Here is a 12881-nt window from a genome sequence, read left to right on the forward strand (position 1 = left end):
AAAGGAGAAAAATAAGAAGCAAAAACACTTGTTAGACACAAGAGAACAATGGGCGAGGCAAAGAGAGATATTAGAGAGTTAAGATATATATACACAGAAAAAATGTGAACACACAATGAGGCAATGTACATTAAAGCGAAGCAAGAAGATTATATCATGAAGGATGAAGCTGATCTGGATTATAAGTGATGTTAGTTCTAAATGTCAGCAGACCTTACAGAACTGTGCTGGGTATAAACGGACAATTCTGTAGCAAAAGTTTACTTTCTTTAAAGAAGTCAACTGTTAGGTTTACATAGTGCACATTCATTTTGAAGACTCTGCCAACCATCAATGGAAAGATATGGCACTCATGAGTTCTATATTTGAGAAAGGGATTATGTTTTAGAATGTGGGGTTCTGAACGCTGGGACCCCCCACGACCTCCTGCACGGAACCCTGGCAAACCACCACACGAAGCGGCAGCCAACACGACTCCTCCATGTATCTCTATGAGAGAGCCAGAGGTACCCAAAAGCTGTATCTCCGGCTCTCCGATAGAGTTGCATGGAGAGGGCGTGTCGACCGCCACTGTGTCTACACAGCCCCTTCATGGCGACTGCCAGGGTGCCATGCAGGCGATCACGGGGGTCCCAGCGGTCGGACTCCCTGCATTCTTAAACTTATCCCCTATCCTTTGGATAGGGAATAAGTTTTACTGCACTGGAGTAATCCTTTAAGCATTGGCTAAAACAAGCAACCAATTCTAGAAAACATGGAGCCACTAACCATTTCTGGAGCTTCTCCTAATAGAGGTCAGTTGAAGGACCCTCACTCTCTTATAAGCACATGGTAAAAAGCATTCCCCTTCAAAAGAATACCTTGTATTTAAGCAGTTAAGGCATTTTCCAAATAAAGCTATATTAAGACATATTCATAATTTATTAAGGAATATAATCTACATAAAGTAAGGAGACCACATTAAAAAGTACATTCCAGTAGAATGTCAGTAGCTGGTGCTGCAATAATTTATATTTCAATTCAAACATATAAACTAGGAGTAGCTTCTTAAGAAGCATTTCAAGGTCCTGGAATTGCCTAGCCAGTCTCCAGATCTCAACCCCATAGAAAACCTTTGGAGGGAGTTGAAAGTCTGTGTTGCCCAGTGACAGCCCCAAAACATCACAGGAATGGGCCAAAATACCAGCAACAGTGTGTGAAAACCTTGTGAAGACTTACAAAAAACTTTGACCTCTGTCATTGTCAACAAAGGGTAAATAACAAAGTACTGAGATGAACTTTTGTTATTGACCATATAAAATTCTCAACCTTTATACGTTTTTAATGTGATTAAAAAACCTGCCACTAAGTGGCTCTGTTCTGTTGCCTGCACAAGTCAAACAGTTAGCTTGGTCTCCTCCCGGCCTGGCAGGAGACCAAGCTCAGGAAGTGCATGTGGGGCACAACTCTCGCAGGCTTCAGTGATGTCCCGCGCCTGATGGGAAACACCCACTTACTCCTGCTGGGAGCTCACTCAATGTGAGCGAAGGGAAATGTATGATAGAGAGCTTTTTAAAACTTGGACATTTTTTTAAGAGCAGGAGGGGTGTTAGGAATAGTTAGGGAATATAGCCTGAGTTAGTTTAGAAAATATGGATTGATGACAGGTACTCTCTAAAAATTAGACCATGTGATTTTATGGATTTTTTTTCTCATTATCTCATATCTTTTTAAGTGGGAGAACTTGCACAATTGGTGGCTGACTAATTACTTTTTGCCCCACTGTAAGTCTGGACTTGTGGATGTAATATAGACAAAAAAATGCATCCATATTACAATGGTGAGCCAAATAATTTATATTAGCCCAGGTCCCTACAAATAAAAGTACCATCTTCATTTCTCAATATGTCAGTATTTACAATATTTCAGTGTACATAGAACAAGTGCTGTCTAACTTAGATACATAAAAAGACTTATTCCAGACAAGCTCAGATGTAAGGCCCATGGTGAGTCAAGACTCGCGAGTATAGACTAGCCTTTGGCTGCCTGAGCATGCTAGGAGTTGTAGTTTTACAACAGCTGGAGGCATCCTGGTTGGGAAACACTTATGGACACACAATGCATAGTTTAGATGCTTGCTGTTAAGCATTAGAGCTGATAAGTAAGGCAAATACCACACCCTAGAGTGCACTACGGCAGAGAGTAGCCAGCCGCTTCCTGGATAGCACAGCCTTACACTGCTATACCTTGTGCTGCACATAGGATCACAACAGGTTCGACCAGATGTGCATCTCACAATCCTCAGCCGCTGACTCATACCTGTGTGTCGGCCAATAACAATACTAGTGCTTACCATGCTGCAGCACATGCTTCTCTAGGTAGGAACCCTGCAGTGTTGCTTTAAGCCACTTTACTCGCCATAAGCACCCGAGTGCGCCTCGCCATAAGCACCCGAGTGCGCCTCGCCATAAGCACCCGAGTGCGCCTCGCCATAAGCACCCGAGTGCGCCTCGCCATATGGACCCGAGTAAGCCTCAGAATAAGCAGAGTAAGCTTATTCCTGTACACGTTTTACATGGTCAGTATAAGCACCCGAGTGCGCCTCGCCATAAGCACCCGAGTGCGCCTCGCCATATGGACCCGAGTAAGCCTCAGAATAAGCAGAGTAAGCTTATTCCTGTACACGTTTTACATGGTCAGTATAAGCACCCAAGTACTCCTCAGTCTATGCACCAGAGTACTCCTCAGTCTATGCACCAGAGTACTCCTCAGTCTATGCACCAGAGTACTCCTCAGTCTATGCACCAGAGTACTCCTCAGTCTATGCACCCGGGTACTCCTCAGTCTATGCACCCGGGTACTCCTCAGTCTATGCACCCGGGTACTCCTCAGTCTATGCACCCGGGTACTCCTCAGTCTATGCACCCGGGTACTCCTCAGTCTATGCACCCGGGTACTCCTCAGTCTATGCACCCGGGTACTCCTCAGTCTATGCACCCGGGTACTCCTCAGTCTATGCACCCGGGTACTCCTCAGTCTATGCACCCGGGTACTCCTCAGTCTATGCACCCGGGTACTCCTCAGTCTATGCACCCGGGTACTCCTCAGTCTATGCACCCGGGTACTCCTCAGTCTATGCACCCGGGTACTCCTCAGTCTATGCACCCGGGTACTCCTCAGTCTATGCACCCGGGTACTCCTCAGTCTATGCACCCGGGTACTCCTCAGTCTATGCACCCGGGTACTCCTCAGTCTATGCACCCGGGTACTCCTCAGTCTATGCACCCGGGTACTCCTCAGTCTATGCACCCGGGTACTCCTCAGTCTATGCACCCGGGTACTCCTCAGTCTATGCACCCGGGTACTCCTCAGTCTATGCACCCGGGTACTCCTCAGTCTATGCACCCGGGTACTCCTCAGTCTATGCACCCGGGTACTCCTCAGTCTATGCACCCGGGTACTCCTCAGTCTATGCACCCGGGTACTCCTCAGTCTATGCACCCGGGTACTCCTCAGTCTATGCACCCGGGTACTCCTCAGTCTATGCACCCGGGTACTCCTCAGTCTATGCACCCGGGTACTCCTCAGTCTATGCACCCGGGTACTCCTCAGTCTATGCACCCGGGTACTCCTCAGTCTATGCACCCGGGTACTCCTCACTATATGCACCCGGGTACTCCTCACTATATGCACCCGGGTACTCCTCACTATATGCACCCGGGTACTCCTCACTATATGCACCCGAGTACTCCTCACTATATGCACCCGAGTACTCCTCACTATTTGCACCCGAGTACTCCTCACTATTTGCACCCGAGTACTCCTCACTATATGCACCCGAGTACTCCTCACTATATGCACCCGAGTACTCCTCACTATATGCACCCGAGTACTCCTCAGTATATGCACCCGAGTACTCCTCAGTATATGCACCCGAGTACTCCTCAGTATATGCACCCGAGTACTCCTCAGTATATGCACCCGAGTACTCCTCAGTATATGCACCCGAGTACTCCTCAGTATATGCACCCGAGTACTCCTCAGTATATTCACCCGAGTACTCCTCAGTATATGCACCCGAGTACACCTCAGTATATGCACCCGAGTACTCCTCAGTATATACACCCGAGTACTCCTCAGTATAAGCACCTGACTGCGCCTCTGAACACTCTCTTATGTGGTGACATTCGAACTCTCATTAACCTGTAAGAGTCATCCATGCTGGCAGATCAACCTTCCTTTGTTAGGCAAGGCTTGTACAATCTTGTCAGGCTATCCAAGGAATGAAGTGTGAAGTGTGCAGTGTGTATGTGGGTCTAAGAATGCTGCTAACACTGAAGAGTTCATTTCAGCAAGCAGGATTTCAGCCAGCAATTTGAACACTGCTTGCTAGAAATACTTGGAAAGCAGCCGTTCCCTACTTGAAGGAAACTGTTTTGACTGTTAGTAGCCCAATATGTTCTTCATATTATTCATTTGTTCTTCACGTGGAATAGTTTCTAAAGAGCAAAAACACTATCAAGATGAGGAAGAAGGAAGAAGGAAAATGGAAATCTGGATACACACCCCGATATGCTCATTTTACATTAACTTTAATCGTTTTACAAAGACTAAAGATTCTGTTCCTTCTCCCTGGGGCCTCTAAAGCTGGCCATATACATTAGAAGCCAGCCAAATCGGAATTTGGAAAAGATTGGCCAACCATTGATACCAGTGTTTCCCAACCAGATTACCTCCAGGTGTTGCAAAACTACAACTCCCAGCATGCTGGTAGTTGCAGTTTTGCAACTGCTGGAGGCACCCTGTTGGAAAGCATGGATTGTGAGTGTAAAGTGGCTTCTTGACTCTCAGCTGGCTGCGAGTGTCAGAATAGAGGGATTGAGCATGTCGAATTGGGTTGTTCTTCAGAAGGCAGGGCGCTGCCAGTGGAGTCTGTCAGCAGCTGTCTTCCCTCTCCTCGGAACACACACACATATACATGCACATGCTCAGCTGTGGATTAATGTGCATGAGTGGGGGGGGGGGGTAATTTGTGATCATTGGTCATTAGACCCACAGTCAGGCAGGGACTTGTGTCCATAATATGGAAGCAAAAATGCATTTATATTACCCTTTTGTGAAAGTGGCCTTCAAGGGGTACTCCGGCTAGGGGATAAGAGGTCTGATCGCGCCGTCTCGCCCCCTCCCATAGACTTACATTGCGGGGGCGGGGGCACACGGGGGCGGAGTCGTGACGTCCTGATACTCCGGCAAGTAGTCATGACCTGGCAGACTCTGAGGCTGTAGTGCTGCGAGCAGCTCCCACAGGTGGGTGATGCATGCGAGATTGCAGGGGTCCCCAGCGGCAGGACCCCCACGATCAGACATCTTATGCCCTATCCTTTGCATAGGGTATAAGATGTCTTAGGGCCAGAGTACCCCTAAAAAAAAAAAAATGTTTCCAAATCAACTGGTGCCAGAAAGTTAAAGGACAAGTATCACGTTAAAAAAAAAAAAAAAAAAAAAAAAAGCTCCGGCTCTCCTATACAACAGCCCGTCACGCCCCCTCTACATAGTTCCATGGGAGAGCCAAAGATTGCCAAACGGCTCTCCTATAGAGCTATATGGAGGGGGCAGGGGTCGTGACGTGCCACTGTATAGGAGAGTAGGGACTCTAAACAGGAGATCGTGGGGGGCCTGAGGATAGGGGATGTTTTTTTACATGATACTTGTCCTTTAAACAGATTTGTAAATTACTTCTATCTAAAAATCTTAATCCGTCCAATACTTATCAGCTGCTATATGCTACAGAGGAAGTTCTTTCCAATTGGACTACAGTGCTCTCTGTTGACACCTCTGTGCATGTCAGGAAATTTCCAGTGCAGTAGAGGTTGGCTGTGGAGATTTTCTCCTGCTCTGGACAATTCCTAACACGGACAAAGGTGGCAGGCGAGAGCACTATGTTCAGACTGGAAAGAACTACACAACTTCCTCTGGAGCATACTGCAGCCCATGCACATTATGGCCCATGCACATGCTGCAAGCCAATTGCTTGTTCGTCCAACAGCTGTCTCTTCCGAATTCTACCCCCCTACAGCTGAGCGTATGTGTGTCCTGACGAGAGAGGAGAAAGCTTCTGCCAAACTCCACTGACAGTGCTATATAGTGAAAAGTTGGCCCACCTATCTTAAGTATATAGAGGCCTCCTGACTACGAGAGTTGGCACATTGGATTTTAACTGCCCGACTGTGTATGAAGTGATAAGTAAAGAACGGTATCGGCTCAGCAAACCTTAGGTAAACAGCTTTTGGTATACGGTCACCTAAAGGGAACCTGTCACATTGAAAACACAGTCCAACCTGCAGGTGACATTTTATAGAACCGGAGAAGCTGAACTGATTGAATAAGATAGAAAGATAGATAGATAGATAGATAGATAGTTTTATGGGAAAAGTTCTCTGTGCAAGTAGAAAGCTGTCAATCATTAAGTAGAACTGCTCACTTGACTACTTAGCCCAAAACAAAAAAAGCATTTAGTCAGTCACCATTTGTGCAAGTTCTTCCACTTAAAAAAAAAAATTAGAGACGCCTGTAATTTTCATCATAGGTATACCTCAACTATGAGAGACATAATGAGGGAAAAAAAAAACATAAAATCACATTGTCTGACTGGAAAATAAGTATTTGGTCACCTACAAACAAGCAAGATTTCTGTCTCTCACAGACCTGTAATAGAGTCTCCTCTGTCCTCCACTTGTTACCTGTATTATTGGCAGCTGTTTGAACTTGTTATCAGTATAAAAGACACATGTCCACAACCTCAAACAGTCACACTCCAAACTCCACTATGGCCATGACCAAAGAGCTGTCAAAGGACACCAGAAACAAAATTGTAGACCTGCACAAGACTGGGAAGACTGAATCTGCAATAGGCAAGCAGCTTGGTGTGAAGAAATCAACTGTGGGAACAATTATTAGAGAATGGAAGACATACAAGACCACTGATAAGCTCCACGCAAGATCTCCCCCCATGGTGTCAAAATGATCACAAGAACGGTGAACAAAAATCCCAGAACCACACGGGGGGGACCTAGTGAATGACCTGCAGAGAGCTGGGACCAAAGTAACAAGGCTACCATCAGTAACACACTACACAGCCAGGGACTCAAATCATGCAGTGCCAGACGTGTCCCCCTGCTAAGCCAGTACATGTTCGGGCCTGTCTGCATTTGGATGGTCCAGGAGAGGATTGGGAATGACAATGATCCCAAACACACCGCCCGGGTACTGAAGGAGTGGCTTCGTAAGAAACATTTCAAGGTCCTGGAGTGGCCTAGCCAGTCTCCAGATTTCAACCCCATAGAAAACCTTTGGAGGGAGTTGAAAGTCTGTGTTGCCCAGTGACAGCCCCAAATCATCACTGCTCTAGAGGAGATCTGCATGGAGGAATGTGCCAAAATACCAGCAACAGTGTGTGAAAACCTTGTGAAGACTTACAGAAAACGTTTGACCTTTGTCATTGCCAACGAAGGGTATATAACAAAGTATTGAGATGAACTTTTGTTGTTGACCAAATACTTATTTTCCGCCATAATTTGCAAATAAATTCTTTAAAAATCAGACAAAGTGATTTGATGTTTTTTTTCTCATTATGTCTCTCATAGTTGAGGTATACCTATGATGAAAATTACAGGCCTCTCATCTTTTTAAGTCAGCTCTTCTTGCTCTTTAATATGATGCCTGAAGATTAGACTGCATGTTGAATGTGTTAGCTTCCCTTTAATACTATAGCTGAGTATAAAAGCAGCCTAAAATGGGAAAAACCTAAAGAACACTCCTTTAAAAAAGAATAAAACCTCAAATAACCTCCATACTTTGAAGGGGTTCACAAGCTCAGACCAGCTACCAAATATATTTAGATTTCCATAACCAACATGCAGACTCTTGTGATCTGGATTGCACAGTATGTAATGCTAAGGCCGTTTTCACACAAGGGTAATATGATTGCATTTTTAATAAGAACTACCGAGCATAAGTACCCCCACTACAAACATTTTCAGACTTATTTATACAACCAGTACATTGGACATAGTATTAGAGTGAAATTTACTTACATTGTTATTGCGGGTTTCAACTGCAGGAAACTTCCGGACAATAAACTTGACAGCAGACTCTAAGTTTTTGTCGATCAGGTAAGAAGGCTTTGCTTTGGGATCCCCACATGCCTAACGAAAAATTGATCAAAAAATAAAAAATAAAATCTTAGAACAGTTTTATTGTTTATGAAACCATTGGGGGAGATTTATCAAAACCTGTCCAGAGGAAAAGTTGCTGAGTTGTCCATACCAACCAATCAGATCGCTTCTTTCAGTTTTCAGAGGCCTTGTTAAAAAAGAAAGAAGCGATCTGATTGGTTGCTCTGGGCAACTCAGCAACTTTACCTCTGGACAGGTTTTGATATCTCCCCTCCATTGGGTTTACTGTCAGTTTTTTTTGTTTTTTATTCTTGTTTTAGAGTGAAATGAGAAATAATAAAACAAAGTGCAAAGAGCGGTCAGAGCTGAAAACGAGAATGAAAGAAAGAAAAAAAAAAGCAAAAGAAGATCTCCTATAGAAAAGAATAAGCTGTAATGAATGGAGATGTAGAAAGCACTGAATGTTCAATCCTAAAGAGAAAAATGAAAACACAAAATAAAAAAGTTGAGGTAGAAATGTCAGCAGCGATAAAAGAAAACAAAAACTAGTCAATTGGTGAGAAGAGAAGAACGCAATGATTCGTTTTGCCAAAAAAATGTGCTGAACTTCTCTGATAATGACTGTGTTTATAAAGACTGTAATAAAAACTATTTCAAAGTTTTTATAAACAGTATACAATGAAAAACTGCACAACGTACAAGACATACAGATGCCCGGTTATACGTTAACTAAAATTCAGGTTATAATGAGATGCAAATAACTGTTTCTGCTGCCTTAAAGAACGTCAAGCTTCTCATCCAAGCCAATTGCCTCGCCATTTCTTATAAAGCTAGTGTTTCCATGAAGATGAGGCAAAAAGTTCCTCACAGCAATGTGAGTACATACATATTACACTTTATTTTGCAACTTACTGTATATACTCGAGTATAAGCCTAGTTTTTCAGCACGATTTTCCGTGCTGAAAATGCCCCCCCTCGGCTTATACTCGAGTGAACTCTCTGCCTGTCAATCCCTTCTCAGTGGTCTTCAACCTGCGGACCTCCAGAAGTTGCAAAACTACAACTCCCAGCATGCCCGGACAGCCATCGGTTGTCCGGGCATGCTGGGAGTTGTAGTTTTGCAACCTCTGGAGGTCCGCAGATTGAAGAGCACTGCGGCCTTTGTCATAATCCAGACCCCCCCCTTTAGTTTTCTACTCACCTTCCCTCGGTGGGAAGGAAGGGTGAGCTGGTCCGGGCCACCTATGCTGCAGGGACCGTCCGGTGGGGAGGGTTAGCCATTCCGGGGTGTCCCTCTTCTCCGCACCTGCCCCGGACTAGTGACGTTGCCTCAACGACGATGCATAGGGATGTTCATTCGTAGCCTGCGCATGAACGTCCCTGTGAGTCGTCGTTAAGGCAACGTCACTAGTTCGGGGCCGGCCCAGGGCACGGAGAAGGGGCCCTCCCGGTGAAAACGGACAGCCCTAAACTAAAGGGGGGGGGTCTGGATGATGACAAAGGCCGCAGTGGCCTTCAACCTGCGGACCTCCAGAGGTTTCAAAACTACAACTTCCAGCATGCCCGGACAGGCGATGGCTGTCCGGGCATGCTGGGAGTTGTAGTTTTGCAACATCTGGAGGTCCGCAGGTTGAAGACCACTGATGAAGGGATTGACAGGCGGTGATGATGACATGGGGGGGGGGGGGATGATGTATTTCCCACCCTAGGCTTATAGTCGAGTCAATAACTTTTCCTGGGTTTTTGGGGTGAAATTAGGGGCCTCGGCTTATATTCGGGTCGGCTTATACTCGAGTATATACGGTAGTTGCAAAAAAAAATTAATCATACAAACCCTAGGAAAAAAGTTAAGCTTTGGACAGAATTACTGGATAAAGTGCTGCTTCACTGTGCAAGAGACTTCTGGCTCATTCTAGCGATCGGAGCGGTCTGAACATTCAGACCCTTGTGACACAAACTTTTTTTTTTTTTTTCAAATGACAGAGATTTCTATTGTCCAAAATGTCATCACCTTTGGAGACCTAATGCTGTCTAGGGAAACTAATCCATTCTATACCCAATCACCCATCAGCACACCACTACTTTTGACGCCACTACTCATCTAAACAACAGGCAGGGAAAGGAGTTCAAATATTTGGGTTGTAATAATAAACTAATCTTTGTTTTAATGCAATTCCCCAAAGTGGTTCTATGCAGCTCTTCTGCCACCTTACACGCCATGCTTTACAGCAACAACAAGCAGTGAAACAGATATAGCCGAAACACAAAGACTTCAAAGCAAGGACTTAAGTTGTCATTATTGGATGTTCAATCCCTCGAGAACTGAACAAACACCTAAAAGACACAACACAGACAATCAGGGGTCCCTGATGGAGAAAAGGCCCCTCCATTGCTTATTAAACCGCACAAGACAAACAAAATGACTGTTTAAAAGGGGTATTCCAGGAAAAAAAACTTTTTTATATATATCAACTGGCTCCAGAAAGTTAAACAGATTTGTAAATTACTTCTAGAGATGAGCGAACTTACAGTAAATTCGATTCGTCACAAACTTCTCGGCTCGGCAGTTGATGACTTATCCTGCATAAATTAGTTCAGCTTTCAGGTGCTCCCGTGGGCTGGAAAAGGTGGATACAGTCCTAGGAGACTCTTTCCTAGGACTGTATCCACCTTTTCCAGCCCACCGGAGCACCTGAAAGCTGAACTAATTTATGCAGGATAAGTCATCAACTGCCGAGCCGAGAAGTTTGTGACGAATCGAATTTACTGTAAGTTCGCTCATCTCTAGAAGTAATTTACAAACCTGTTTAACTTTCTGGAGCCAGTTGATCTATATAAAAAAAAGTTTTTTCCTGGAATACCGCTTTAAGGCCACAATCGTCCGGTCATAATCGTATAGTTTGTGTCAAGAATGGAATCATGAGCTGCCATTGCTCCCAGATATATAACTCCAGGTTACATATTAAGACTTTCACTAACTAAGAGAATATCTGCAGTATTTCATACTCAAAGAAAAGTCCACGAAGCTAAATTCAGAGCTACTGTTTGTGGAGACTTTCACAATGAAGAGCTAGTGTACAATGCCTGAAAAATTGACAACCTACAAGGGGGTACCTACTGATATTCGTAACCCTCACTAATAAAAGAACAACTGAGAAACACAGATTTCTCTTTGACCCGGAGGAGCCATTATTTTGTTAGTATGTAAGGCACTCTCTGGGGATCTCCCATGTCAGCCCTCCAGATACATGGACAACTAAACATTTTAGTCAAGGAAAAATACCAAACAACTTTCTAAATCCCAACATTTTGGTCCAGAACCCTACCAAATCAATTTCTTAAGCCCAGCTTTCTGAGATCTTACCATTATGACACTGGGGCAGTGAGAGTTTACACAAAAAAACTTAAATTCAGGTTTTATTGCAGCTTTAGGCTTAAAAAAGGACATTGAATGGGAAGCCAAACTCTGACACAAATATCTTTTCAAGGTTTAACTTTAACAATAAAAAAAAAAGATTATCAAATGGGTAGAAACTTTAGAACCTGATCAAACCAGAAAGATCCAAATCCCCACCCCATTGAAGTATAAGGGCCCGTATACACAAGGATATTCAACTACCATACTTTCACATATCCATTGATGAATCATATAAAAAAAAAATAAAAAAAAGTATCTCTCTCGCTATCTCTCTTTATATAAGGCAGCAGAAATAATAACCACAGTATTTTGCAATTCTTCTCATTATAAACGGGGGGGGGGTGCGTTTTATGGACGACGTAATCTGGAGTCACGCAAAACATACTATATGTAAAATGGTAAGCTTATTAAAAAAAAAAAACAGCGTGACCTTGTCTTTTTTTCCCCCTTACCTGCACAATGTTGGTCTAGCTATAGCTGTAAGCCACCAAGGCCATGGTTCCAAACATGCCGGACACAGCTGCATGATACCAGTTATGGTCTAAAGCACAGTTTATGACTAGGGTCTCTTTAGTTGAATGCATGGTGAACAGTAATCCATAAAGGCACTTTCATAAATTGAGGTGAGGTCAGGCAAGGTGGGGGAGGTACATTAATACAATGTACACTGGGGAGGGGTCACTTAATACTGTGCCGGTGACCACATTATTAAGCATCTGGACCTTATTACACTTCTATTGTGTTTATGCATGCTAGGACTTGTGGGAAAGTTTATCACGTACATTGAAAAGTGAGGAAAAAGGATTGTGTGGAACAAAATATCTAGTCTATAGGCATCGCCTATGAAGCGGTTCTACGGTGCATGCACACCTGTCCCTGCATGCTCGGCGGCACGGTGCCGTGCCCATTAGAAGAAGTGCTAGCTACTATTATTCTACTCGAATGCTTGGGTCATGCTGTAAAATTGCAGAAAGAGAGAAGTCAGAGTAATAAACTGGATTTAAAAGGGGCAAAGGGAAGGTGAAAAGCAATGCAAACCTTCCAGACTTGTCCTTGCTGGGAAAGCATTTAAATAAAGAGAGAAAGAATTACATAGAGACATTTTATAACAAGCTAAACATGCAATATGTGAACAACAAGCAGTACACATATAAAACCATCACTTAAAGGCACTCTAACCATACACAATAGATTTACTTATTTGTGTCTAGTAAAGTGGAGGAACAAAATGTAATCATAATGCAAAAGCACATGGTAGCATTGGAGGTTGGTAGAAGAATTCCTTAGAGCAGCGTTTCCCAGCCCTATTA

At 44.0% G+C, this 12881-nt stretch overlaps 1 protein-coding gene across 8 annotated transcripts in view; it reads right to left on the reverse strand.

The window, feature by feature from the left end:
- The window catches only part of NCKAP1 (NCK associated protein 1), a 181883-nt gene that overhangs the window by 116477 nt on the left and 52525 nt on the right, over positions 1-12881 (reverse strand). For 5 of the 8 annotated variants that reach the window (XM_056536108.1, XM_056536107.1, XM_056536106.1 and 2 more), the window contains exon 2: positions 8073-8183. Coding sequence is in view for 7 of the 8 variants with exons in the window: in XM_056536107.1 (XP_056392082.1) it covers positions 8073-8183 (111 nt within the window). In the remaining variant the exon portion in view is untranslated. Of the gene's footprint in view, positions 1-8072; positions 8184-12609; positions 12628-12881 lie in introns of all 8 variants that reach the window. The other 3 variants (XM_056536102.1, XM_056536101.1, XM_056536104.1) reach the window with 1 other exon arrangement.

Source organism: Hyla sarda, chromosome 8 (assembly GCF_029499605.1).
Source record: "Hyla sarda isolate aHylSar1 chromosome 8, aHylSar1.hap1, whole genome shotgun sequence".
NCBI lineage: Eukaryota > Metazoa > Chordata > Amphibia > Anura > Hylidae > Hyla > Hyla sarda.